The sequence below is a fragment of the Lynx canadensis genome, chromosome B4, assembly GCF_007474595.2.
Source record: "Lynx canadensis isolate LIC74 chromosome B4, mLynCan4.pri.v2, whole genome shotgun sequence".
Classification (NCBI taxonomy): Eukaryota; Metazoa; Chordata; class Mammalia; order Carnivora; family Felidae; genus Lynx; species Lynx canadensis.
Window position 1 is genome coordinate 75,929,515 of NC_044309.1, and position 27,562 is coordinate 75,957,076.

The 27,562-nt window shown below is 58.8% G+C and overlaps 2 protein-coding genes across 4 annotated transcripts; one reads left to right on the forward strand and one right to left on the reverse strand.

Annotated features, from left to right (window-relative positions):
- The first annotated feature begins 1,011 nt into the window (after nt 1-1,011).
- Nucleotides 1,012-18,038, forward strand: KCNH3 (potassium voltage-gated channel subfamily H member 3). The gene is made up of 15 exons (XM_030322530.1): nt 1,012-1,118; nt 2,570-2,803; nt 3,288-3,422; nt 4,190-4,323; nt 4,764-5,007; nt 5,397-5,554; nt 5,640-5,847; nt 9,720-10,001; nt 10,299-10,498; nt 10,944-11,193; nt 14,452-14,669; nt 15,438-15,769; nt 16,147-16,253; nt 16,886-16,962; nt 17,084-18,038. The coding sequence occupies exons 1-15, from the start codon at nt 1,043-1,045 to the stop codon at nt 17,678-17,680; spliced, it is 3,252 nt and encodes a 1,083-aa protein (XP_030178390.1). The 5' UTR covers nt 1,012-1,042; the 3' UTR covers nt 17,681-18,038.
- Nucleotides 18,035-27,264, reverse strand: MCRS1 (microspherule protein 1). Of its 3 annotated transcripts, none has more exons than XM_030322533.2 (15): nt 27,152-27,264; nt 25,873-25,992; nt 25,214-25,352; nt 24,711-24,849; nt 23,936-24,094; nt 23,676-23,785; nt 22,729-22,837; nt 22,327-22,465; nt 20,059-20,134; nt 19,662-19,690; nt 19,453-19,545; nt 19,194-19,276; nt 18,949-19,036; nt 18,586-18,713; nt 18,035-18,468 (listed from the first exon to the last, which is right to left on the reverse strand). In XM_030322533.2, the coding sequence occupies exons 2-15, from the start codon at nt 25,880-25,882 to the stop codon at nt 18,382-18,384; spliced, it is 1,389 nt and encodes a 462-aa protein (XP_030178393.1). In that variant the 5' UTR covers nt 25,883-25,992; nt 27,152-27,264; the 3' UTR covers nt 18,035-18,381. The 3 variants fall into 3 exon arrangements, with proteins under 3 accessions (XP_030178393.1, XP_030178392.1, XP_030178394.1); XM_030322532.2 differs by having other exon boundaries at nt 25,541-25,992; nt 27,152-27,255; XM_030322534.1 differs by lacking the exon at nt 25,873-25,992 and having other exon boundaries at nt 27,152-27,239.
- Nucleotides 27,265-27,562: the final 298 nt, after the last annotated feature.

Consider the following 27,562-nt stretch of genomic DNA (forward strand, 5'->3'; position numbering starts at 1 on the left):
TCTCAACCTTACTTCCAGGGCTACCCACCCTCCCGTTTCCTGATAGCTCCTGTCTGCAGCTGCACCTCCCAGTGACGAGGGTCAAGTTGAGGCTGACAAAGGCTTGGATGCCCAGAAGCTGCGTTTAGACACCCTCCAGCCCATCTCCTTTTAGACTTTCCCGTACAGTTGGGGTCCCTCTGCCTGCCTTCCCCACCTCCCACCACCGCCCAGCCCCCTTTCCCTTTACATTTTTTCCTCGGGGAAAGCGTCTTCTAAAACACAGAGCCCCCTCCTCCCCGCGCACCCCCCCCCCGCCGGAGTTCTCCTCTGGTCGCTCCGGGGGAGGAGAGTCTGCGAGGCTCTGTGCGAACCCCCATGCTGCAGAGAAAGACGCCTCGCCCCTGCGCTGAGTCAGCCCGAGCGGGACCAGGCGCTCGCCGGTCTTCTCCGAGGGGCGGGCGGGGCGGCTTGGGGCGGCTCGGGCAGCAGGCTCGGCGGGGGTAGGGGGGCCGCCGCCTCCCCTGCCCCCACCGAGGTCCCAAGGGGAGGGGATCCCTAGGCGGGAGGCCTGTCCCTTTAAGGAGGCGGCCCTGCCTGGGTGTGCCCGTCTCCATGGTTACCCCGGTGCAGGCGGCGGGCGCCGGAGGAAGGGAGGGAGGCTGCCTCCTCTCCCCGACAGACCGAGGGAGCTGCGGGGACCCGGCGCCGAGCGGAGCCCGAGCGGGAGCCGACCCGCAGCCGAAACGGGAGCCGCGGCCGCTGCTGCCGCCGCCGCGAGCGGAAGGTGCGGAGAGCGCGGCGAGCGCGGAGTCTGGAGCCCGGCATTCGTGGGCGGCCAGGACGCGAGAGGCCGCGCGCCATGCTCCGGGCCCCGACGGCGGGGACGCCCCCTCGCGCACCGGCTGCTGGCCGGGCCTGCGAACCCGGGGTGGGTTTCAGCCTCCGACGGCTGCGCTAGGGGGCGCGGGGCCCGGTGGGGGGCGGCCGAGCTGGGCGCCCTCCCCCGGCGCTGAGCCCCCGCGCCCCGGAGGGATGGGGCAGGCGGCCACGGCCGCCTAAGATGCCGGCCATGCGGGGACTCCTGGCGCCGCAGAACACCTTCCTGGACACCATCGCCACGCGCTTCGACGGCACGCGTGAGTCTGACCTTCACTCCACTGGCTCCCAGAGAAGCCGTTCCCTGCCAGGGTTCCCGCAGGTCCCGCTCCCCGACATCTCAGCCTGGCTCCTTCCTGTTCTCACCCTCTGTCCCCAACGCCCTGATTGTAGCCGGGACCACCATCTCCTTCCAGACGCCGTTTCCCAAAAGGTCCAGGGTCAACTTTACACGAGGCTGGGCAAGACGGCCAGAAGTCTCAGGGTTTGGGGCCCCGGATGCTATTTGTTTGCTAGAGATCGAACCCCTACCTAGTGAATCTAACCCACCCTGTTCCTGAGTCTGGCGCTATTCCCCCGACTAACATAGAAGTGGAGGGGCGGGGTGGGGGACGAGGGAGAGGAGCGGTGCTCAGGGACAGCCCGAGGGTTCAAAAATCAGATTTAGGAAAAAGGTTTGCAAAGGAGATAGAGTAGGCAGGATTTAGGAGCACACTGTTTGTCCAAGCTCACCTCACCGCCTAAACTCACCAGCCTAAACCCACAGGACCCCTCTAGACCCCCAAAGATAGGTTCGGGTATTCCTACCAAGATTGGGGAAGTTTGGAGTAGGCGACCAGAGCTTCTGGATCCTGGGTTTCCAGGGCTCTGAGCACAGGGAAAGTCGTGAAAACCCCCTCCCTCCTTCTCCCGCTCCCTCACACTCACCCCCAGTGGGGCTTCCCAGCTCTCTGCTTGGCACACTTCATGGTCTTGCAGTTCCTGATAGGTGGTGGGAGCCCATCACTGAGCAGCCCCCTGCCCCAATACACACACACACACACACACACACACACACACACACACACACACTGGCTTCTCCATCCTGCAGCCTGCTGATTCAGTGCCCCCCACTCCCCAATACATTGCTGGCTTCAGGCAGTGCTGTGCAGCTACCATGCTTACACCCCCATTTTTTATCACATTCACTAATTCCTGAGCCCCATCAGGCAGCTGGGGTTCAAAAAAGTGCAGGCTGAATGGTGGCCTGGACCGCCTCCCATCCAGGTGGGTTCCAGTGAGAGGAGCCAGACAGCCATGAATGGACCTGGCAGAGGTATGAGTGGGGCTGTGGCTGCCTAGAGCTGGTTGTACAGCCCTCTTTGGGCATCCCAGCCCTACCCTATACCCCAAGCTGCTCAGGACTCGGTCCAGAGGGCACAGTTCCCACACAGGGCCCCATTCACCAACCTCGGTGTTGATTCCTGAATATACACATACACACATGGCTAGGAGTGGACCCTTGCAGGGCACTGGTACACAGGTGACACACTGATTCCTGTTTATAAACCGCACCTGCCTGCCCTAACCCCAGCCACACACACACACACACACACACAGAATTCTTGGGTTTCGTGACACCCACCCTTTGGTTGCAGGCATTTAAGAAAGAGGGGTGGTAGACCCTGTGCCCCCCCACCCCATGCCTCCTCTGAGAGGTGCTCTCTTGCAGACAGTAACTTCGTGCTGGGCAATGCCCAGGTGGCGGGGCTCTTCCCCGTGGTCTACTGCTCTGATGGCTTCTGCGACCTCACGGGTTTCTCCCGGGCCGAGGTCATGCAGCGGGGCTGCGCCTGCTCCTTCCTCTATGGGCCAGACACCAGTGAGCTTGTCCGCCAACAGATCCGCAAGGCGCTGGATGAGCACAAGGAGTTCAAGGCTGAGCTGATCCTGTACCGGAAGAGCGGTGAGGGGCCACCTGGCCAGCCCACCTCACTTTTGAGGCCTCACCCAGCCTGGCACCCACTCCATCCACTGCCCCTGTGTTCCATCCCCATCTTCTCCATCTCCCCATCCCGTCCTGTCTTCCCACATCCCCTTACTTTCCCCGCCCCATCCACTGTCCCTTGGCTTCTCTCTTCCATCCCCACCTCAGCCTCAGTCTCCACTCAATTTCCAATCTTGAGTTTCCCACCTCAGCGGAAAAATGTCCCGGTCTCAGTAGGACAGGTCTATGAACACACATGTCTGATGGTCATTTCTGCTCTCCTTTGCCTTCCCCCACCCTCTCTGTTCCATCAAGCCCTGTCCTAAATGGAGCCAGGCCGCCGCTCCACTCCCAGAAAAGCCCCCATCCTGCTTGTGTCTTGGCGGGGGGGTGGCAGTGGAACCTCTGTCACCTCGGGCAAGGTGGAGAACAGGAGCTAGGCTAAGTCTGTCTTTGTGCCCAGGGCTCCCATTCTGGTGTCTCCTCGATGTGATACCCATAAAGAATGAGAAAGGGGAGGTGGCCCTCTTCCTGGTCTCTCACAAGGATATCAGTGACACCAAGAACCGAGGGGGCCCTGACAATTGGAAGGAGACAGGTGGGTGCCCGTGGGGCTGTTGATTTTAGCTGCTGTGGGTGGGGCCTTGGCACCCAGCTTGGGCTCACGGGTCCCCCCACCCTCTTGCACTCATTGAGTCCCACTTTGCTGGGTGAGAGAGAGGCTCTCATCTCCACATGCCCAGATATGGAAAGCTTGTTTCCAAAGAGACCAGTTGAGACAAAGTTGGAGTTTTGAAGTCAACTTTACTAAGAAACGGAAAGCAAACAAACTCCGCTAGTGCCTGCGAAGTACCATTTTCGGACCAATTAGTGGGGCCCAGTGCAGACCCACTTGGTACCTTTCCCTCACACAGAGCTGACTGGGAGCCCCATCCAAAGCCCTCTTTTAGTCCCTGGGACCTTTCCCCTCTTGTATCCTCCAAGGACCGGGGAGGCCTTACGGCCAGCTCACAAGGCTGTCACTGGGGGCAGCTGGGGATGCTAGGGGTACTCTCCATCCCCCCTACCCACCCCCCAGCCCTGGGAACCACCTCCCCACTCCTGTCTCAGGCCTTTCCCTATGGAGATCCTCTCCTGACTTTGCCTTAATCCAGACCTCCTTCTCCTGCAAGTTGGCATGGGGAAGAGTGTCTATAAGTGCCCCTGGAAGTGAGGATGCTGGAGTCCCCAGCTCTAAACAGACTAACCAGTCAATGAGTCAGACTGGCCCAGGTCATGGGCCAGCAACTGGTGTCCTCCACACAAGACCCTAGCTAGGGGGTGTGGGCACTCCCCCCACCATCCTCACGGGCCGCTCTTTTGCAGGTGGTGGCCGGCGCCGATATGGCCGGGCAGGAGCCAAAGGTTTCAATGCCAACCGGCGGCGGAGCCGGGCTGTGCTCTACCACCTGTCTGGGCACCTGCAGAAGCAGCCCAAGGGCAAGCACAAGCTCAATAAGGTGGATTGCACATAAGGGTGTGTGTTTGGGGGGCAGGGCACCGTAGGGGCAGGCTGAGGAGATAGAGGAGGGGAACTAAGCCCAGCACAGAGAGGATGTCCAGGGGACCACCCAGGCCCCACCAGCACTTTGGGGTTGTGACTGAGGGAGGGAATGTCAGATGCCTGATCCATCAAAGATAGAGTCTTGGCCCTGGAGTCAGATGGGACTTGGATCAATGTCGGCTCTTCCCCTAAACGGCTGTGTGCCCTCAGCTAAGTCAGTGGGCCATCTGATCCTCAGTCTTTTGATCTGTAACATGAGGGCTCTAATGCCCGTGTCAGAGGTTGCTTTGAGTATGCAGGGAGAGAAAGGAGGTGGCTGCCTGTCCCAGACCCTATCCAACTCAGCTTCTATAAATTTCCTGTCCTCCCTGGCTGGACCTGCCCTGCCCCTCTCAGGGGGTGTTTGGGGAGAAGCCAAACTTGCCTGAGTACAAAGTAGCAGCCATCCGAAAGTCACCCTTCATCCTGCTGCACTGTGGGGCACTGAGGGCCACTTGGGACGGCTTCATCCTGCTTGCCACCCTCTACGTGGCTGTCACCGTGCCCTACAGCGTGTGTGTGAGCACAGCCCGGGAGCCCAGTGCCGCCCGCAGTGCCCCCAGCGTCTGTGATCTGGCTGTGGAGGTCCTCTTCATTCTTGGTACGTGTGCCCTGTGCCTCCCACCCCACCCCATGCCGGGCACCCCTCGGGCTTTGATGGGGATAGTCTGCATGGTTTCCTGTGCCTGCTGACAAGTGTCCCCCACGCCCTCCCCCTGTTTGTGACCTGTGGGCTTTGAAATCAAACCTAGGTTCCAAACATACCTCTACTGCTAACGGGTTATATGACCCTGAGCTGATGATAGCCTCTCCAAGTCTCAGTTTCTCCCTCCATCAAATGGGCATAACAGTATCCACCCTTTAGAGTTCTGTATGAACTACGATGGTAGGGGGCCCCAGGCCATGTCAGATACCCAGTAAAGTGTCAATGCCCAGTAAGGTGTGGCCCCTCCGCTACCCCATGCTGAGTCCCACCCCAACTTCTTGCAGACATCGTGCTGAATTTCCGCACCACATTTGTGTCCAAGTCAGGCCAGGTGGTATTTGCCCCAAAGTCCATTTGCCTCCACTACGTCACCACTTGGTTCCTGCTGGATGTCATCGCGGCGCTGCCCTTTGACCTGCTACATGCCTTCAAGGTCAACGTGGTCAGTGTGGCTGGATTGGGTGGGCTTTGGGGCAGGGCTGGCGGGGCCGGCCCTGGGGTGACCTCCCTGTCTCCCCCCACCTCAGTACTTTGGGGCCCACCTGCTGAAGACGGTGCGGCTGCTGCGGCTGCTGCGGCTGCTCCCGCGGCTGGACCGCTACTCGCAGTACAGTGCTGTGGTGCTCACCCTGCTCATGGCTGTGTTCGCCCTGCTCGCCCACTGGGTGGCCTGCGTCTGGTTCTACATCGGCCAGCTGGAGATCGAGAGCAGTGCCTCGGAGCTGCCGGAGATCGGTACCAGAGGCTTCCGGCGAGGGGTGGGGGGGGGTGGGAGGGGAGAGTGTGTGTGTACATATGTAACAGAGGAATATGTCTGCTCGAGTGTGTGTGTGTCAGGGAAATGTGAGTCCACGGGTGTGTCTGTGAGCTGATATGGGGGGTCAGGGATGTGTGCAAGTCTGCATGTGTATCCGGGGCATACATGCAAGTAGGTGTGTGTTTGTGAGAAGAATGTGGGGGCTGGTGTGTGCGTGTGTGCACACGTGCACACAGGTGTGACTGTGACAGAGCCACTACCTTGAGGTAGGCCTGTTCTTCAGCAGCCAGGCATAGTGGAGAAAGCCTGGTGGGCCCGGGGGAGTCCTACTCACCCATCATACCCTCCTTGTGGCCTTAGCCTTTGTCACATTCTTCAGGCCTCTGCCCAGCTGAGAATCAACCCTTCTCAGGAGAAGGCCATGCAGGGAGCCACTGCCCTGGGTACTTCTGGTGCCTGGTGCTTTTGCGCCACCCTCTCGGAATCCCGCCCCCCACACCTTGCCCTCTAAGGCCTTTCCCCACTCTTGTTATATGCAGGCCCATCCCTCTCAGCTGCTTCTCTGCCCTCCCCCAGGCCTAAAATGCAGCCTTTCTCTCTGCTCCGCTGGTGTACTCACTCTCCTTCACTTCACCTCTACTTCCACTCCTCCCTCTGCTCGCCTCCCACTCACATCTTAACTCCTGCCAGGAAGGCTCCCACCCCCACCTCTCCACCCAAAATGGTACCTGGCAGGTTGCAGTGACCTCCTAGGGCCAAACCCGCATCCCCTTGAAGTCCCTGTGGCACCTGACTCTGCTAACCACACCCCTTTGAACTGCTCTACCCCTCTGCCCTGAGCAATGAGGCCCTCCGTCAGCCTCCTCCGCCCTGGCCCTGTCTCCTCCCCTCACCTTGTCCCCTGTCATTCCATGGTGCCACTACACCAGCTCAACCTCCATCCTTCCTCTAACTCTGAACCATTCTGTTCCAGCCAGTTCTAACTCTTCATACCCTGAGGCTCCAAAACCGAACACACCTTCTCCCTCCCTTGCCCTCCAGCCCTCTGGTGGCTTCCCAGGAACTGGCCTGTATGCTTGTTCCAGTCCATGGGCAGCAGGCCAGCTACTCAGATGGCCTTGCATGACCATCTGCTCCTTGGTGGGGTCACCAGGAGTCCAGCTGGGCCTTAGAAACATGCTCCGATCAGTTCTCAGGGCCAAGGAGGCTCTTGCAAATCCTCTGTCCCTTGCCAAGCCCGCGGAGACTGGTGTGTGGCCCAGAGGCCCACTTGGATATTCCCCAAAGCTCTAGTTGCCGAGCACACGGAATCGGGCTGCTGCAGGCAGTGTCAGCTCCTTGGCACCTGCCCTTCCCAGAGGGAGGCTGTGATGGAGGCGGACATGGCGACACGGTCAGTGGGCCGGGAGATAGATAATAGTGATGCAAAGCCCTGATCCCAAAGTGGGCTGAGACACCATATCCCCAGGTCAGTTTGCGCCCAAATAGGGCCACTCTTGAGTCTCCGGTCCCTGTGGCTCCTTTGTTCTGACCACCTCACAGAGGCTGCTCAGCTGATGGGAAGAATGTCTTTGGCTCTTGGAGGGGCTCTGAGTCCCGCCATGGAGAACATGGGCAAGTGGGGGCCTGGCTGTTTTGCAGATATTCATATTAATTCTTGCACCCTAAGTTCTGGAGTAATTTCATTCTATTTTGGGCTGGTACTAGCTCACATTAGGGGAGTTTCCAAGTCCTTCTTCACATCATCTTCCCCTTCTTGTTTCTCCAGAGAAGCGACTCCCCAGCTGGGTCAGAGCCACACCCAGACCTCCCAGAGTCCAGACCCAGAAGGGATTTCTGGAGGGGAAGTGGCGCCCCCTCCTGGTCTGGCTCTGGGAGGTCCCTGCCCTCAGCTTCCCTGCCTGGGTTCTGCCTTGCTGTGGGTGGTGTCGACACAGAGTTCCTTCCCCCTATTCCCGTTAGCCCCATAGAGATGGGCTGCATTTTCAAAAGATTGTACTAAATGCTGAGGGAGATCACTCGGGGCATTTCTCAACGAAAGCCACTGGCCTCCGGAACAGCTTCCCCGCACCACCAGCTCCAGGAGCTGCCAATGCCCCATGGCCAAGACAGAGAGGACAGGCCCCTCTGGAACCTTCCCCTCATCCTCCTGCTTCTCACCCCTTGCTGCCCACTCTCCTTACCTGGAACTGGCTTCAACTCGGGCCCAGCTGAAGAGCGACTGACGAGCTTGGCACACTCCCGTGAATCCTTGCAGCACACGTCGAGTCACAGGAGAGCAAGTCCTCACCTTGGCTCAGGCCTTGACACATCCCCTCAAATTCCTTAGCAGGGAATTTGATGCCCCCAGTATGAACCGCACACTCCAGCTAAGCTGAGCTACTGCTTGCACGTGTCACCATCCCTAGGGATGGCCCAATATGGTCCTTCCCTAAATCGGGAACAACCTTCTCTCAGTTTCTCTGAGTCAAAACTCTAGCCATCCTTGGAGACCAAACACCAATGTCCTCTCTTCTAGGGAGCCCTCTAGCCCTAACCCATAGCATGTCCGTTTGAGCCCCATCACATGGCCCTCGGGTGTTGTGCATGAGGCACATGTTTGTGAGATCGCTGAATAAACAGGTCTGGGGGTGAGGAGGGGCGTAGAGATGGCAGGGAGAGTGTGTGTAAGGTGTTCGGGAGAGTGTGGAGCAGAGACGCTGGGTGTGTCAAGGTGGGAGTGGCAGAGCGCGTGTGGAGAGGTGAGTTCCATTGCAGCCACAGACCCTGAGCCCCCTCTCTGCACCTGCCCTCTGTGTCTCCACCCTAGATCAGCCCTCTCTCCCTTGCTCCCCATGACCCCCGGTTCTGCCAGGATCCCTGGGACCTCTGTGGACCCCAGGAACCCCCATCCAACACCCTAGAGTTCCCACAACCTTCCAGCTGGGCTCAGAGTGACTGTGGGTAGCCAGAGCTCCTGAGAGAGCCCAGTACTCAGCTCCACCTCCTGCCAAGTCCAAGCCAGAGAGTGTGGGATTGATGGGGGGAACTGGGGCACTCTCAGCTTCTGCCCAGTGTCCCAGGCTGACCCATGTCTGCATGTGTGCTCAGGAGCCTCTGTGTGTGCACAGGTGCCTGCCTGTTTGTGGCCTTTGAGTGTGCTTACCTGTGTGCTCGTGTTCGCCTCGCCTACCTGGGTGTCTGAGTGCAAGCACCTGTGTGCCCTTGTCTCTCTCCCAAGTGCGCTCAGGCTTTTCCTGTGTGAGTGGCTGTGGCTGTGCACCTGTGAATGTGCTCATACGTGTGTGTCCTCATCCTCTCAACTGCAGAGCACGTCTGTGGCCTTGATGGTGCGTATGCACGCGTCCACGGTGTGCTTGAGAATGCGAACATGGGGTTGGGTGGTTTGTGTGGTCGTGGGAGGGGTGAGGGGGAAGCAGCCTTTGGGAGCAGGTGAGCCCAGAGAAAGAGCAAGAGGAATCTGGGTGGACAGGGCAGAGGAGGTGGCCTCACCTCTCCGTCCCTGGGAACAAGACTGGCCGGTGCGGGCCCTGTGCCCCTCCAGCCGGGCCCGTTGGCTGGGATCAGTGGCAGCCACGGGAGAGAGGGTGCAATGCGCCTTGCTCCCTTCTCGGCACCAGCAGATGCCGGCTGGAGAGACGACAGCCTCGTCCTCACGTGCTTGTCTTGGTCAGGGTTGAGGGGGTGGACAGGGTGTGCTGGACCGGCAGAGGAGGAAAGTGGTGGGAAGACATGGGGGGGGGGTCTGCATCCACATGGCCCCCGCCCCGGGGGAAGCAGTGGGCACACGTGCGCCTGTGGTGTGGCAGTGCCATCCCGCTTGCTTAGGTGTGCCCTGTCCCCTCCCCAGGCTGGCTGCAGGAGCTGGCCCGCCGACTCGAGACCCCCTACTACCTGGTGGGCCGCAGCCCTGTGGCAGGGAACAGCTCCGGCCAGAACGACAACTGTAGCAGCGTCAGCGGGGAGGCCAACAGGACGGGGCTGGAGCTCCTGGGCGGCCCCTCGCTACGCAGCGCCTACATCACCTCCCTCTACTTCGCGCTCAGCAGCCTCACCAGCGTGGGCTTCGGCAACGTGTCCGCCAACACGGACACCGAGAAGATCTTCTCCATCTGCACCATGCTCATTGGCGGTGAGGCCTGCTGCTCTCCCTGTCTTGGGCCCACTCTCAGACTTGTGGCTCCAGGTGGCCCCAACACCCCACCTCCCCCCAGGGCCCCAAGGTCCTTCTCAGAGGTTCTTCTGCTTTTGGGGACTGAAGGAACACAGAGCCAGGGCCAGGGGAGTCCCATGTGGCTCTGCAGGACTCCCTGCCACACAGCGGCCCGTGTCTTGCCTAGGAGACTTGGATGGTGGGAGGGAGGACAGATGTGTCCAGAGTGGTGTCAGGCCGGGCCTGGAGGTGACCCCCTCTCGCCACCCTCCCCAGCCCTGATGCACGCGGTGGTGTTTGGGAACGTGACGGCCATCATCCAGCGCATGTACGCCCGCCGCTTTCTGTACCACAGCCGCACCCGTGACCTCCGAGACTACATCCGCATCCACCGCATCCCCAAGCCCCTCAAGCAGCGCATGCTCGAGTACTTCCAGGCGACGTGGGCTGTGAACAACGGTATCGACACCACTGAGGTGCGCAGGCCTCCAGAGCTGTCCCTTCCAGCCTTTGCTCCTTCCAGGAGTATGCGCTTGGCCTAAAATTCCCAGGAGTGGGCTGGGGGGCAAGGAACACAAAATTCTGGCTTCTGCTCCCCGGGAGTGGGCAGTAGCATGGGGCAGAGGGCAAAAAGCCTTGAAGGCCTTTCTCCACCCTTGTTAGGCCTGGAGGCTCTGCTCACCGACATCCGGCTCTGGGCCTGGGGGAGGAAAGCCAAGCAGCTCACGGTGGGCTAAAGTGATGGGAGGGGGGCAGAGGCAGCCTCCCGCACTGCCGGTACAGGCTACAGGCACGGAGCCTCAGGTCCCTCCCACACTTCCCCTTGCTCCTAAGGCCTGTGGGATGGATGTAAAGAGGGCTGGCTGGAGGCTGCCTTGCATTCTGCCCCCACTAACCTCCCCACCTGCTTCCCCCCTGCAGCTGCTGCAGAGCCTCCCAGACGAGCTTCGAGCAGACATCGCCATGCACTTGCACAAGGAGGTTCTGCAGCTGCCTCTGTTTGAGGCCGCGAGCCGTGGCTGCCTGCGGGCACTGTCCCTGGCCCTGCGTCCCGCCTTCTGCACCCCTGGCGAGTACCTCATCCACCAAGGGGACGCTCTCCAGGCCCTCTACTTTGTCTGCTCCGGCTCCATGGAGGTGCTCAAGGGCGGCACCGTACTTGCCATCCTAGGTTTGTGAGGGCAGGAGAGGAAGCGGGGGTTTTGGGGGAGGTGGGTGGAACCAGGGCCCCATCAGCAGAAACGTGGACAGGGGGCACAGGCAAGGCCACCCGTGGAGAAACAGCCAGGACGGAGTCAGGAGAAGCCATGGCGCAAAGCTCCAAGCAGACAAAGCTCAAAGCGGACCTAGTGACCACCGGGTGGCAACACAAGGAGGTGTTCAAGGCCCCCTGAGTGAGTGGAGGACCACCAGCCTGCAGCCTATGAGGGGATGGGGGGGATCAGCAGTTCCTGCCAAGGAGAAAAATCAAATACTAGGGATGGCAATGTTGGAGAGAGTGCTTAGGCAGGGCTGCAAGAAGGGAATGAGAGCTGTTCTTGTGGGGCCCCTCCACCAGGTCAGGGGAGAGGGGGGGTTGTGCTTTCCTAGGGCTGGTCACAGAGCAGGCCCAGGGTCCCAGCGGGCAACAGCAGGGCTCGGACTCTGCCTATATACTTCCCTTCTTGGCAAAAGAAAGAGGTGGAAATGGGTCGAGTCCCTGGACAAGGAAGAAGAGATTGCAGTTGTGGGATGGACGTCAGAATAATGCTGATCCCAAGGGTCTCACTGTGGGGCTTAGGTGTTTCAGCTCACACAAACCTCACAAAACCCCTGGCAGAGGCACTGGTGTCGTGCCTGTTCTGCACGGAAGGAGCAGGAGGCTTGGAGAGGTTCATGAATTGGCTGGTGGGGTTAGAACCTAGTCTGCCAACCCTAAGGCTTCAAACACTGTGCTTTCAGGAGCTCTGATCAAGGGAGCGCCGTGTCCCCAAGGAAGGGCACAATTTCAGGATGGCAGGCTGTACACACCGGGCTTTAGGAAGGCACACGCAAAAGCACTCCTGGAAACACAGAGCTGAGGGTGTCCGTGGCTGTGGGAGGCTCCCAGCAGCGCCCCCAGCAGGCAGGAACTCTGTGACCTGTTTGGGTAATGGAGGGCCTCACAACAGGGGATGGAAGGGAGCTGAAACCTCGGCCAAGTGCTTGTAGACTCACCGTGGGGGTGGCTGACGCCTGGAGGGGCTGAGGTTTGTCACCAACCTGGAGAATTAAGAAGACTAGATGCCCAGAAGCTACTGTGCGTCCCTCCCCGCTCCCCCGAGGAGGATGATCTACCAACAGGAAAAAGAAATACCATCAAGGGGGTCTTGGAGGTAAGAGAGGTGAGAGGCTGCCACACCTTTCACCTTGAGTCTTCTGGGAGTTTGGCTTCCCGACCTAGATGCCTTTTATGCCAGGACTCCCAGGAAACGGAATTATGGTCCCCCACATATAGCTGGCAGTCCTTGAGAAATGCTGGAGAACTGGAGAGATTCGGAAGGGCAAACAGACAGATTTTGACAATTGCAGACTGGTCAAGACTGACGAGCGGATTATTAAACAGATGGTTTTCATCTCGGAGCCGAGGAAGCAGTGTGGCTGGGAGCTGGCATTGGTCCTGTAAGAACATCTCCTCACTGCTGCCACGCACCAGGTTGCAAAATAATCCTGTTCACTATTAAGACGAGCCTCAAGAATGTCCGCCACCTTCACCTCACTGCCTGCGTCCCCAGCACTGGAGCTTTTGCCACCTTTGATCCATCCTGTGCCTGCATACACGTTCCAGAGGAATTGTTTCCTCTGTTGACTTGATGGCTCCGGGTGCCCCGATGTATGCCCGGTTCCCCACAACCTGGTCTTCTGCTTTGCCTTCACTCCTGCCCCCACCTGCCTCCTTCGCTGGACATCCAGGGGCCTCCTGCCTGCTGCTGGCCGCTGAGGCTCACCGTGCAGCTCGTGGCGTCAATTCTGGCCCCTACCTCTGCGTACGAGCTAACAGCTAAGCACACACAGTCGGTTGTGGGGGAAGGAGGCAAGAGAAGAGAAGTGGGCTGGGTGACAGTACCAGGAAGACCTGAGGGGGCTGGAACGCTGAGCTGGAGGTTCCGGCTGCAATGCCGGCCTGGAGGGCAGTCTCTGGTCTGAGACTGATGGCATGGAGGCTCTGTCATTGGTCTTGTCCTATTTCTCGATTCTATCTCACCTCTTGGATGAAGACAAAAAATACACACTTCTCTTACTTCCAGATGACACACAGGAGAGAGAGCTCATTCATCAGATGAGCACATTGAGATCCAAACAGCTCTCAGAAGGAACCAGAAGGATGGCCCGAAACCAAGAAAATACAATTTAACAGCAATGCTTTCTACACTTAAGTTTGAGCAAAAGTCCGTGAACATTTACAGGAGCTGCTAAGCTCAGTCCTGCTGGCAGCACGAGCCAGCCCACGGTGGAGGGTGGCAGTGATCCATCTTCTTCCTTGAGGGTAAGGAAACGCTTTCCAATCTTGCGAACTCCGGCAGTGGGCTGAGCTGCCTTGTGAAGGCGGTGAGTGCTCTGCCTACGGCAGGCCGTCTCTGTTGGGAACGATCTACAGGGGACTCTTGTCCAGAGGGAGAGAAAGGAAACGAACTTTGATCGTCTCTGTGTCAGTCACTTTACCTACACTAACTTGCTTACTCCTCACATGTCCGTGATTGGAGGCACCCTAGTTCATTGATTGTAAGATGCACATTTTCCCCCTATAATTTAACATCTCTGAGATTGGGATACGGACTCTAATTGATGCCATTTTACAATTGCTGTCAGCCAGGTGGCAGTCCCAGCTGGGTGGTGGGAAAATCCTACATTGACACCTGGTAAGATCAAGAAAGCACCAGGACCCAGTTCAGTACAAAATCCGTCCCGCAAGAACCAGGGTTCAGGGAGATGAAGAAGCGTGGCTGCCTGACCTCTTCACTGTGCCGAGCTGGGCCCTAACCTGCTGGCTCCTGGATGAGCCCCACCTGAATCACGTGTGAGGCTTGAAAGATACCGGATTGTGGGGTCTCCTGCAGATGTTATAGGTAGAGATGGGGCCCGGGTTCCCATCTACAGACAGCCTCGGAACCACCAGAATTGTTGACCGCTCAGTTAATCTCAGAGCTAGACTTCAGGTGTGTTTCAGGACAGTGGCTTCCATCCCGGAAGTGCTTGAGCTCCTGGGCCTCAGTGCTTTTCACTCCAAGTCTGTCTGAGGAGCCGGAGAGATAAGGAGCGGGGGTCGGCCGGAGCCTGGGCCCCTCTGCCCGTCTGGGTCTTGGCTCCGAAAGCCCCACTCACCTCACAAGAGAAGCTCAGCTGCCTCTGCTTGACCCTCTGTACGTGGGCTGAGGGGCAGGGCTTGCTGACCTCTACTTCCGCTTCCCAGGGAAGGGTGATCTGATTGGCTGTGAGCTGCCCCGGCGGGAACAGGTGGTCAAGGCCAATGCTGATGTAAAGGGGCTGACCTACTGCGTCCTGCAGTGTCTCCAGCTGACTGGGCTGCACGAGAGCCTCGCACTGTACCCCGAGTTTGCCCCACGCTTCAGCCGGGGCCTCCGAGGGGAGCTCAGCTACAACCTGGGTGCCGGCGGAGGCCCCGCAGAGGTGAGGGCACCGGGAATGTGTGCGGAGGGGGCTGGGGTGGTGGCTGGTGAAGTGGGCAGAGGCTGGGGTTTGGGGAGGAGCCGTGTGAGCGCCTGGCCTGGTGTTAACACCCCCACACGTTGTGGGGGGTCTACACTCTCCCGTCTCCTGCCCCTATATACCCACGCTGTCCTTTAGAGCCCAGCCCAGCCGTGCTCCGCCAGCCCTGCCGGCTCTCCCCGGCCCGCCCGAGACGGCCTGGCCTGGTCCACAGCGGAGTCTTAAGGGATGGAGGCTGAGGCCACACGTGAGGGATGGGGCCCCTGGGCAGGGCCGGGCACTAGTCCTCCAGGCTGCCTCCGAAGAGAGCCCTGCGGCTCTCCCTGCTTCCTGCTTCCTCACCATGAGAGACAACTGCTCTGAGGGGCTTCAAATTTTCCTGGCTTCTACCACTAGTTCTAAACCAGTTTTTAGCACTGTGTTCCCGCGGATAGTTCGGTTAGCCTGAGGGACCAGGTAGAGGGGTGATACATCCACATTTGGCTAGAATTTTGAAGGTCAGCAAATTCCTCCAGGGCTTGGTGGCTTTGTGGTGGCAGCAGAAGAGCAGTCCCCCACCCACCTCCTTTCACTGCCACGAGTAACAGCCTCTGCCTCCGAGGGTGGGAGATCTTGGGCATCCAGTTTAACAAAGATGGCTCCTTCTAGGGAGATGAGGTCACGGGGGGCAGGTGACTGGGACACGGTAGGGGTTATCCAGGCTGGTTCCCTGTGCCCCACTGTCCCCAGGCAGACACCAGCTCCTTGAGTGGTGACAACACCCTTATGTCCACACTGGAGGAGAAGGAGACGGATGGGGAGCAGGGCCCCGCGGCCTCACCGGCCCCAGCGGACGAGCCTTCCAGCCCCCTGCTGTCCCCCGGCTGCACATCCTCCTCTTCCGCTGCTAAGTTGCTATCCCCACGGCGAACCGCGCCCCGGCCCAGGCTAAGGAGCAGAGGACGGCCGGGCAGGGCAGGGGCTTCACAGGCTGAGGCCGGCCCCTCTCTTCACCCTCGAAGCCTAGAGGGTTTGCAGTTGCCCTCTGTACTGTGGAATGTACCCCCGGATCTGAGCCCCAGGTAAGCAGGCCCTGGGCCCCTGTGATCTGGCAAAGATGGTGGCGATAGCCCTGGGGTCCAGCCAGGCACATTCCTCCCCTGGGTGTCCATCCTTCCATCCTAACCGGTCCCAGCCTCCTCCACGAAGCCTTCCTGGACTCCACCTTCCTGCGGCCCCTCCCTAACCGTTTGGTCCATGGCCATTTACTGCTCAGAATTCCTGCTGTGTCCTGTTGCTCAAGCTTGGAGCCCCCGGCAAAACTCCAAGCTCCTAGGGAAAGGGACCACGTGTTACCTTTCCTGGGCCCCGAACTCCAGGGAGCTCCTGTGTGTGGACACTAGGGCACCACAGTGGTTGCCCGTGGATTGATTTGTTGTCCTGGCACCCGTGTCCATAGGGTAGTAGATGGCATTGAGGATGGCTGTGGCTCCGACCAGCCCAAGTTCTCTTTCCGTATGGGGCAGCCTGGCCCGGAATGCAGCAGCAGCCCCTCCCCTGGACCAGGTACTGAGGCCCGCTCCGAGGTTGGGGGATGGGAGGCGGCGGCAGGTGGGCAGGGCTGCCTCTCTGCCCTGCGCACCCCTGAGAAACCGGCGGGGTAAAGACTTCTTGCCTCTTGTCCTTCCCAGCCTGCATGGTTTGGGCATTTTGGTGGTTAAGACCAGCACTTTGGTGGTCGGGAAGGGGTTTGGACCCCTGCGGTCAGCTCTCCAGCAGCAAGATCTCGGTTCTCGCTCCAGCTTCTGGTCTGCAGTACGGTTGTCGTGCATGTTAAAGAAGATAATGTTGCTAAGACCCTGGGGAGGATAGAGGGCTAAGGGGGAAGCAGAATTGAAAGTGGTCCCCAGGCCACGCAGCCCCAAGAGCGGACCAGGTAATGAGCTCCTGGGAGCGGTCGTGTGTCTGGAGGACAGGCACAGAGGGCAGCGTCCTGAGGGGGAAAGTGTGGGGCAGCGTGCCCAAGGGCTCCTTGCGGTTTGGGTAGAATTCGGCAACTGGGGCAAGGCTGGAAGTGGCCGTGGCTGGCATCAGGCCCCGCCAGGCCAGTGTGGTCTGTGCTAACTGGGGCAGAGGCCTGGACCCCACGCCTGGCCTCTTCCTGGTGCTGGCTGGTAACCCTAGTCTACTCTTTGCAGAGAACGGCCTGCTCACTGTCCCCCTCGGGCCCAGTGAGGCAAGGAACACAGACACACTGGACAAGCTGCGGCAGGCGGTGGGTGAGAGGCAAAGTGGAGGTGGGGAGGGGAGCCGAGGGGAGGGGGGTGGGCGCTGCCGTTGTGTGAGGTCCAGACTCCTCTCTAACCTCGCCCTCTTTCCTGCCTCGTTCCCTAAAGGTGACAGAGCTGTCTGAGCAGGTGCTGCAGATGCGGGAGGGTCTGCAGTCACTTCGCCAGGCTGTGCAGCAAGTCCTGGCGCCCCACGGGGAGGGTCCTTGCCTTCGGGCATCGGGAGAGGGGCCGTGCCTAGCCGGCACCTCTGGGCTCCTTCAACCTCTGTGTGTGGACACTGGGACATCCTCGTACTGCCTGCAGCCCCCAGCTGCCTCTGTCTTGAGTGGGACCTGGCCCCACCCTCGTCCAGGGCCCCCTCCCCTCGTAGCACCCTGGCCCTGGGGCCCCCCGGCCTCTCAGAGCTCCCCTTGGCCTCGAGCCACAGCTTTCTGGACCCCCACCTCTGACTCAGAGCCCCCGGCCTCAGCAGAGCTCTGCCCCGAGCCCAGTACCCCTGGCTCCCCGGCCCCCGAGGAAGGGGCTAGGACTGGGCCCCCGGAACCCACTAACCAGGCCGAGGCTGCGAGTACTGGAGAGCCCCCGCCAGGGTCAGGGGGCCTGGCCTTGCCCTGGGAACCCCATAGCCTGGAGATGGTGCTTATCGGCTGCCACGGCTCTGGCACAGTCCAGTGGACCCAGGAAGAAGGCACGGGGGTCTGACTGCCAGCCCCAGAACCCAGTGTTGCCAGACACGCTGCCGTCTGCTGCTCTGCCCGAACTCGGGGCGGCAGAGAGAGTGGCAGCCGCTCCCCAGGACTCTGTGCTGGTCCCCGGCTCAGGGCAGGGAGCCCGAGACTTAAAGAGGGCCTGGCCCCTGACTCTCACGAGTGGGCTGGAGCTTCAGGGGCAGGCCCCAGGCTGGGAATCTTGGTGCCCCACCTCAGCCTGCTCTCTGACCTGTCTCTGCAGGATGGAGGACAGGCCTGAGGCCGAGGGATTCTGCCATCCCCTGCATGTGTCCCTGCCTCACCAGTCCCATTTTTTATATTAAAAAATATATATAATAAAAAGAACTACTTTGGAACTCGGTGCTTTTTATTTACAAAAGAAAAATAATAAAGGAAAAGTCTGAAGCCAATCAGCTGGAGACAAAGGGAAAAGGTGGGAATCTGAGGGGCAGAGGAGGGTGGTCTGCAGAGAGAGAAGGGGAGGGGCTCTGGCTCTAAGGAAGCCGGAGGGTTCCAGCCTCGAGGGGCTTCCCAAGGACCAGCCCTGCCCTCCCACAGAGGCTCAGATCAGTGGGCCAGTTGGGTCTCCTCCTGCCCATGGTTTTTCCAGGAGCCTGAGTTCCTAGCTCCTAGGGGCTGGAATGGCAGGGGAACCGGAGGCCAGAGAGAGCACACGGGTCCCGCCACCACTCCTCACTGTGGCGTTATCTTGGCGGCCTCGGCCCGAATAAGGGCAATGAGGTCTTGGTTGATGAGGAAGACGAATCTCAGGCTGGCGATCTGTGGGCAAGAGAGAAAAGCGGCTGAGGACAGAGGTGGGACTGGGGGCCAGGCCCACACACCGGCCTCCCATGCCCCGGGTCTCATCATGACCTCTTCACCTCCCTCCCAGCTCACCTCCACCACGGAGTTGTTGCTGAGGCGCCATTTGGAGCCACACAGCACAGGCCGTCCATCGATGTAAATGGGCCGCCGACCCTCATTGGCAATGAAGAAATCACCATTATTTTTCAGCTTGATGACACCTGTGGGGATGGAGAGGCAAAAGGGATGAGGAGACAGGGGAGGCCAGAAGAGGGCCTGCAGTCCCCACACACACTGCTTCCCGGGAACAGGCTAGAAGGCACCCATGACTCCCAAGTTAGAGCTCTTGAAATGCCAGCTGCTCAACCCTAGCGGGTTCCCATGGAGACCAAGCTGCAGGGCCGGAGGGCAGCGAGAGGCTGGGAGGGACACCCCCACACTGCCGCCTGCCGGTACCTTGCTTCCGGGAGATCTTCCAGGCCGGACCCTCCAGAGACAGGTCCACATCAATCTGGTTATCCTTGGTTGCTCTGCCCAGGGTGATCTGGGGAAACGGGGTAGGTGAGGGCTGGGACCTGAGGAATGGGTCTACACAGGTCAGGGAAAGACGAGAGATCAGGGGCCAGACACAGAAGAGGTCAGCGAGGACAAGACTGGCGGAGGAGGGAAACCCGGGGAAGCAGGGGCCGGGCCCGCCTTACCTCTCGGGAGCGCATCAGGTATCGCACCATGCGGCCCCGCAGCACCGCCAGAGTCTGGTTGTCGAAGTCAGGAGAGCTCATGCCTGCGAGGGGGAGCAGCTGGTGTCACGCAGAGCCCGCCTGAGGGCCGCGGGGTGGAAGGCAGGGAGCCAGGGCGTGGGAAATGAGGGCGCAGCCAGCCAGGCAAGCACAGGGGCTCTGGGTGGGGCAGAGGGAGCTGGAGCAGGCCCCCCGCCACCCGGGTCCCCCGCCGCCTCACCTGTGATGCTGTCTACCAGCACCTGCCACTTATGCAGCTCCTGTTCCAGCTGTCGAATCTCTCGCTTCTGGCGCCGGTCGGCCACCGTCAGCTCTGGGGTGAGGCAGGGTGGTAAGCGGGGATGCTCTGAGGTCATCAGCACCTCATACCAATGCTTTGTGCTGGCAGGGGCTTCCACCCCCTAACGGTCCCCACCAGGGTACACTTACCATGTTCTAGGACCTCATCCCGCATGTCCCTGTGGGAAGAAGGGGGAAGGAGGAGGAATCAGGATCACCTGCTATTACCATCAGGTGCTACTTGGCTCATTAGGGTGTTCCTCAGTCTCTCCGCTGAACAACCCAGGAGGCTGCTCCTATGACCCTGGACTAGCCTCCTTCCCGGGGGGGGGGGGGGGGGGAGGGGGTTGCTGAAGGGATGGGGCTCAGCAAAGAGACCAGGTGCCAAGAGCGGCAAGCGGTGCACAAGGATGGGTGTGGGCTGGGCCCGATTCTCAGCAGCAGGAGGCCAGGTTGGGCAGTGCTGCCCAGGGAGCTCTGGCCCACCCAAGGGGGTGGGGGGGGGCACACTCCACTCTGTACCCTGTCTGTGGCCCCAGCCACTCACTTGAGCTTACTGTCATCAATCAGGTCTTCTGCGTCGGAGAAGTTCAGCACTTGGTCCCCCTTGGGCAGCGGCTGCACTGAACAAAGGACGGGGGGACGGTCAGCGCCGCCGCTCCTACTCCACCCTAAGCTGCCGTGCAGCAACTGAACTAAGGGGACAAACTGTGAAGACAACCTGTGGCAACAGTTTTGCACTGCAATCAATAGGCAACAGAGCACAGACCAGATTAGACACCCTCTTTTGGCACAAAGAATTCCTGACATTAGCTAAGGGCAGAGGTGGTTCTAGAAAGAAAAGGGAATTAAGGCTGACTTTTCGTGTGTGCTTTTCAGTGTGCAAGGGTTCTCACACAGCCTTGAACTAAGGAGGGAAGGCATCGCTGTCAGTTCCCCTGTGCACACAAGGGGACAGACACAGGAAGCAGGGTTAAGCCATGTGACTCAGGGTTAGGACAGAGGCAGGACCCAAGCTCTATTTTTCTGACTCCAAATCCAAAATGCTCCTCCGACACATCATACGCTCCCAAATATTCTCTGCCACACTCAGCAGGGGGCAGAGAGAGGCACATGCCGGTCAAGTGCTCCTCAGGATGTGCCCGAAGTGAGCTGCCCCCCCGTAAGCCAGTATTTTTCAAACTGCGGGTCATGAGGTATTAACAGTCATGAAATTAGTTTCATTTCTTCCTCCGCCCCCCCCCCCCACAAAAAAAGAAAAAGAAACAGGATAGAATAATATCAGAGTCCATTAGATGTGTTGAGAATAAATAGTTTCGTGGAAGTTTTTCCGTTTTTTTTTTTCTGACCAAATTGCAAAAGGGGATGGGGGCCCACAAACTCTGAGAACTTCTGCCTTAAGGCCAGCTGTTCCCAGGACTGCAGTGTCGCTCAGTAGTTAGTGGCTGTGAAACCGTCGGCTGGGGAGTTTGTCAACACCCGGGGTGTGGTCACTGTCTGCCCGGGGAAGTGAGGGGGGCTGCACAGGAGTCACAAGTGCTCCACACCCTCAACCCCCTTAGGTCAGATTGTGTGGGAAACAAGGGACTGGGACAGTCATCCGCCCCGTCCCCGACTGCTCCCCCACTGCAGCTGCCTGAAATCCCACCAATTTAATACTCAACCAACTTGAGAGCCAAGCAGTATATCTACCCAGTTCCTAGGACCTCCCAGCACTAGACAGCGAAGGAGAAATCAAATACCCACAGAAAAGACTCTTGGAGAGAAAAATTAAACCTCTGAGTTAATAGAGACGTTTACACAAGATAACTTTCAAAGAAGCCAGCTACAGCAGCATAAATCAACTTTATCTGGTGTCCACTCTCTGTGGGAATTCAGGGACGTCGGAGTCTGAGGCACAAGCAGAGCTGTGGAAGCTGCAGGAATAAAGAGGGCTGCCCACTAACTGCAGAGACCCTCAGGAAGGAAAGACAGGGCATCCCTGACACGATCTCCTCAAATCCTCTTGCAGGAGTGTCTTCTGATAACCAGGAGCAGTAGGACCCAGGGAGTAGGCGGAGTGCACAGGCAAAGCCTCATTTCCAGAATAGTGCGGACAACTATGGAGACGCTAATGGGCAATACCATCCAGGAAGGGAGGGCAGAGTGTGCCTACACTACGCTGCACCACGAAAGCCTGATCCCAAATCCCAAGTCGAATTGAAGAGCCTCCCGCACTTTAGTCAGCTGACTTTCCCCGAGTTTGTCATCAGGAGCGAGAACTTGCTGGTGAGGAAGAGGTGGGCAGAGAGTGTTCTGGCCCCTGGGAAAGGAGGAAGGCAGGGGGGCCTGGGTGTGAAGGCCCAATGGGAATTTCCGCATGGCTCCAAGGCAGCGAGAAGGAAAGTGGAGAGAGGGAAGGGGCAGAAAGACAGAGACCCTACCATCTCTGGGGGGGAAATGGGGAAAGATAAAGCAGTGCAGGGGACTTTCACCTTTTATTCACTTTCAACATTATTCACGAAGACTATGTTAGCGTATTGTTTACATAACAGCGAAATATGTTAAAAACGACAACAAAAACAGGAAGTGGGAGACAACACTGCCATTTAGACTTTTTGCTCAGGATTGCAGACGGTTTGGGCTACCCTTACCATGCTGCTGAGTGTCATTCCAGCCACTTTCCTTCCTCCTGGAAGGAAGTTTTGCTGCCAAGAGATGCAAGACACTGGGGGCCACTGAGGGATCCGTTACTGGGCACCTGAGGGCAACTGTGCCCAGACAGCTTCACACTTACACGCACACACCCACTCCGCCAGCTCCTGGAGCCAGTTACCTGTCTGGTCCTCCAGTAGGTAATACTGCTTCATGAGCTGCCAGTGGGCCTGCAGAGCCTTGGCAGTACGGGCCAGGTAGAAGGCATCAGGGTGTCTGTGCAGCAGGTCCTGGAAGGTCTCCAAGGTGGGCTGGCTGGTCTGGAGGGCAAGAAGCGTGTTCTCGGCATTTGGGTCTTCTCATTCCTGTCTCCGCCTCGTCATCCCCACCCCCTGTCCCCACCAGGAGCTGGGAGAAGTGAGAGGGAGCCAGTCTTGGCTCTTCCTAAGGACCCCATCCACAAAGGCCCCTACCAATATACGAGACCTGCCGGGCACGTTTCCGGGCAGTGGGGCCTCCCCACATCCGTAGTTTTCCCAGTGGTTAGGTCCCCACCCTGCCCTTCTCTGCTCCTCAGCCTTACCGATCCCACTTTGCTCAGCAGCTGCTCCTCAGCCTTGCTAAACAAGGCCTTGCTCTGGATGGCGGCAATGGCTTCTGGGTGCAATTGTCTCATGGCCTGGCAAGCCAGCCTGAGGGGGTAGAGGGAGAAAGAGGGCAGGGTTGAAGGGAGGGGGTCAAGCAATCAGGGATTCCTATAGGCCTCTGAGATCCAGAACTAGAGGCCAGGCCCTCAGCAGCACCAGCCGAAGGCTTAGCACTGCACCTGTGGCCTCATGCGTTTGTTGAAAGCGTAACAGGCAACTCAACAAACCGAGTTTCCAGTGTTCACCTCCTCGAAGACACTCAAGGCACAGCCTCCAGAGACCAGTCCCGAGGGAGATCCCGAGACCACCCACTGCCCACCACATCCTCTCTCCAAAGCTGAGCCCTGCCCGCTTCCTGTCAGGGCCGTGGCTACAGCTTAAATGGTGTTAGAGACCGTGGAACAGAAGATGGGTGGTAAGCATCCCGCCAGCAATGACAATGCTAAACGAAGTGGCTGAGGAGGAAAAGTGTGCACGGCGTATGCACACAGGCTTACTTGAAACTTGGACTGTTAGGGGCCTTGGTGTTCTTTTGTTCCAACTCCTTGTGGAGGTCAGTGGGGAAAGGATGGAAAGTGACCTGCCCAAGACCACCCTGGTGGAACGAGGGCTCCTGGCGCTCATTCGGATATTTTTTCCAGGCTGCTTCTGCAGCTTCCAGATCCCCTGCTTCTGGCATCAAGCCAGGACTAGCCGGGTTGGCAGCAGGAAGAAGCTTCCCTCCCAAGCCTGCCTGGTTTCAATATCATCCCAGAGGATGCAAGGCCCCATGAGTCCTGCCTCCCAGGCCCCTCCCTTGGTTCCTTGTATAGTTCTCTCTGTTCCAGGAGCCAAATTCTAGTGTTCCTCGTCCCTCCATGCTGCCAGAGCTGGCCCCACTCACTTGGAGATGACCGGATCGTAGAGCAGGGCGTACCAGCGCTCCTGGACTTCCCGAAGGGTGAAGCGGCAGCTGAACTTCACGCCCAGGTGGACAGATGTCAGGTCGTTGGTCTGCAAGGCCCCAGATGGGTTGGTCCCAGCCCTAGAGCTGGGAAGGACCCTTCCCCTGCCACCCCCAGGGTGCTGCTGGGCTAGTGCAGGGGCTGGGAACCGCAGGCCGGGGGAGAGGGGGGACGTGAAGCCTGCAGTGGGAAGCACTACCTGCAGCACAGCATTGATGAGCAGGAGGTCATCCGCTGGCTTCCAGCGGCCCAAATCCTTGGTCACCTGAAGTGGCTGTTTGCTCTTCTTCACACGCTTGGTGAGTCCAGGGGTTGGGGCTGGGCTGGGCGGCACGGGAGTGCTAGGGGCCTTGGACACCTGAGCAGAGGACAGGAAGAGCTCAAAGCCGGCATCAGGGCAGATGGGGCTTTGGACCCTGAACTTCACACACTGTGTGGTGGCCCTGGTCCCACCCAACCATAAGCAACACAGGCAGGAGCTCGGCTTTCTAGTCCCCACCCCTCCCCCTCCCACCTCTACCAAAGTACTTCTACATAATCCTTGAACATATGGGGTCTTCTCTTTGCTGGTGGCACCCTCAACCCCAGAGTGGAGGGTGGGTGGGGAGGATACCAGGAAACCACTCTTATTGGTACGGTGTCTAGGGCCAGAGCAATGCCACCTGGGGGTTATTTTTACACCCAGCAATGCTGGGAACAGGCTGTCTGCTCCCAGAATAGATGCACGCTCCATGCCTCCCACACAGAATGTGATACAGGACGCATTGACAGGGTGTGTGTGTGTGGGGGGGGGGGGGTGCAGCAAGAAAGGGGGAGTAGGGAGCGATGGGCTCTCAGGAGGGAGGCATCTGAGGTTGGGGCTGAGGCCACCTGATTTTCTCACAAGTCTCCTTTGCCAGGGCCCCTGTCAGCTGGCAAAGGTGGTGGGGAAAAACAAAATCTGGCCCTGGCCCCCACATCTCCCAATCCCTCACCTTCTTCTTCTCACTGGAGGAAGGTTCACTCCCCGAACAGCGCCCTGGTTCCACCCCACTGGCTCCCTTTGCCCGGGTAGAGGACTTAGCCAGGCTGCTCTCCACTAGCTCATCATCAAACTTCTTCCTCTTGATGAACCTGTGGAGAGTCCTACCCAGTGAGCATCCCTTGCCCCTTCCCTAGGACCCACCTGCACACACTCAGCCTCTGAAACAGAGCAGGTTCCCGGCTGGGCGCTAACTGCTCCGGCTCAGTGGATGGGGCACGGAACTGCTATGCTCCATCCCTCTGAGATGACAGGGTATTGCACCACAAAGATTCCATGTCAAAGACCTCAGATCGCCCTCCCTTGGCCCATATCCCACAAGGGGGATTTGGTAGGGAAAGCACAAGGCTCTGCCAGTACTTAGGCTCCAGAGCTCGGGTAGCCACCGCAACAGTGGTGAAGACATGTAGCACCTAATGCCCTTGCCCAGTTCCTGGCCCTTCGAACCCTTACTACCTGGAGGAGCTTCTCCGTTTAGGGATGGTGCCCAAGGCCTGGGAGGAAGCCCGCTTCTGCCCTGCCAGCGACTCCTCATCCTCTGAGCGGCTGGCAGTGCCTGATGCCATCAGAGATGAATCTAGCAGCCCCTGAGAATCTAGAAAAAGAAAAGCAGTGAACTCAAGTCTCCTAAGTGCCTAGTAGAGCCTTGAGCCTCTGAACATGGGACCCCTCCTCTGCTCCTCCTCCCCCTGCCAGCCCTCCTGGCCCTTCCCCTGCTTCCTTGACATTTGAGGTTTTAAGGTGGGAGTTCCTTGGCCATCCAGATCCCATCTGGGCTCAGACCTGGCCCAGACCTTCCACGCTGGGCAGTTCTCCCGGTGCCACGTGTCATGTCGTGCAGCACATGGTGCTCAGGTCAGACTGGTGATGCCGACACACCGGGCTCTGGGCATAACTGCTCCCTCTGCCATCAAAATGCAGCCGTGCCAAAGAGCGGCAGCTCAACAGCAAGTCAGTCAATTGTGGCCTCTGCCGAGAGGTACGTGGGTGGTGCTGGCCCAGGGGGAGGTGGCAATGCCCAGTCAGGACGAAAAGACATACGTGCCAGGCACGGGGTGGAATCAGCAGATGCTTGGCGCCTGAGCGTTTGGGGAGCTGGCCTGGCCTCATACTACCTTTGTCCATCCTCTTACAGTCCCAAAGCCACTGGTTCCAAACCACAGGGCTAGGAGGAAGGGTCCCACAGGCTCATCCAAGGATTCTGACCAGGTGAGCTTAGAGGCTGAGAGGAGATTCTGCAAAGGAGAAATAAGGCTCCCTGAGGCACAGGTTTCCAATGGGCCAGCCCCACCTTCTACTGGAACAGCTCCCCCAGGATCCCATAAACTAGGGAAGACATAAGGAGAAGAAACACAAGGCTCTATTCTGCCATGACCCTGATAAACCAACAGCTTTCTAAAGGTCAGCGACATCTTTTAGAATATAAAAGCTATGGACTCCAGGAAAATGTACAAACACATAGCATTTTAGGGGGTCCACAGACCTCTATGATTCTACTCACAGTCGCTAGGAAGGGCCTCGACTATAAACCAGCAGGAAACAAGGGATTAGTGGCTCACTTTTTCTTATCTTCGCTGCCCACTCAGTTCAGCAGCACCACCCTTGCCCTTCCAAGCCAAAGCAGGGAAATGGAGATCGAACTCTGATCTGTCCATCTAATTTTTATTTTCATTTTCAGCTTTGGCTGAAGATTTACCGGGTGGGACTGCGTGGAACCTAAAAAAACGCGGTTTGGTAACTGAGCGAATTTCCACCGCCCTGGGGCGCCTGCTCCTAACCCCAGAGAACTCAGGTACTGGGGACTCTCTGGGCGTGCCGCTTGCGGGCCCCGCCCCTTCAGACCAGGGCGGCTCTCCGCACAGTTTTCTGGCCCTGCCCCCAGGTGCTCTAGTCGCTCGGCTCCATAGGATACGGCTGGGAATCTTGACACTTGGGGGTCAGGTGAAGAGTAGCCTGAGGCTAAGTCTGGGCCCCCTTCCTTCCCTGGCCCTCGTTCTCCGAGTGCACACCCGAGGTGGGGGAGTAGTGCCGGTCTGTTTCTGGAGCTCGGAATAAGAGTGGTGAAGTCAGCCCTGAAACTCAAAAGCAAAGCACCGAGTGCACCAAGATGTCCTCGCTGCCTTGGGTTAAGCCCCACGAACTGGTGGCGAGGGACAGGAGACTAACTCCCAGGTCAAGTCTCACCCCACCTACGCCTTGCCCACCTTTGCGCATGCGTAACATCTCGGACCAGATTCTGGCCCGGTCCGGCCCACGCATGCGCAGATTTTCGGGGCGCTACCGGGGCGGGGCCCCAAACATTGTGGGGGGGGTCTTCCCCGGCGGCACTCTGGAAAACTCCATTTCGCCCCAAACTCTGCTCAGAACCCTCAGAAGCGAACCGCGAGGTCTCACCATTCCTAGGCTGCCAGCTCCAACAATTTCTCCGCGGCGACGGCAGCAGCCGCAGGGCCAAACCCGGCTTCCGTGAGACACATCTACTTCCGGGCCTGCGAACTAGGGGAGGCGCGATCTCTTCCGGTTCGCCCCGGGAGTGTGATGAAGGGGGCGTGGTTACGGCAGGGAATGGGCCGACTTTTTGCTAACAGTCGAAATAAAAGGTTTTCACAATTGGGACAACATAGGGGGAAACATGAGGGGTTATAGGCCTCAGAAAGATTACTCGCTTGAAGAGAGTGATTAATGGAAAGGCGAGACTTGGCGTAGGATAGACTGAGAGGCGGGCTGGAGGTAGGGTGGGCGGGGGACCCCACTTCGGCTTTCGAATTCCCACGGGATATAGGAGCCTTTGATGGTTTCCCAGGG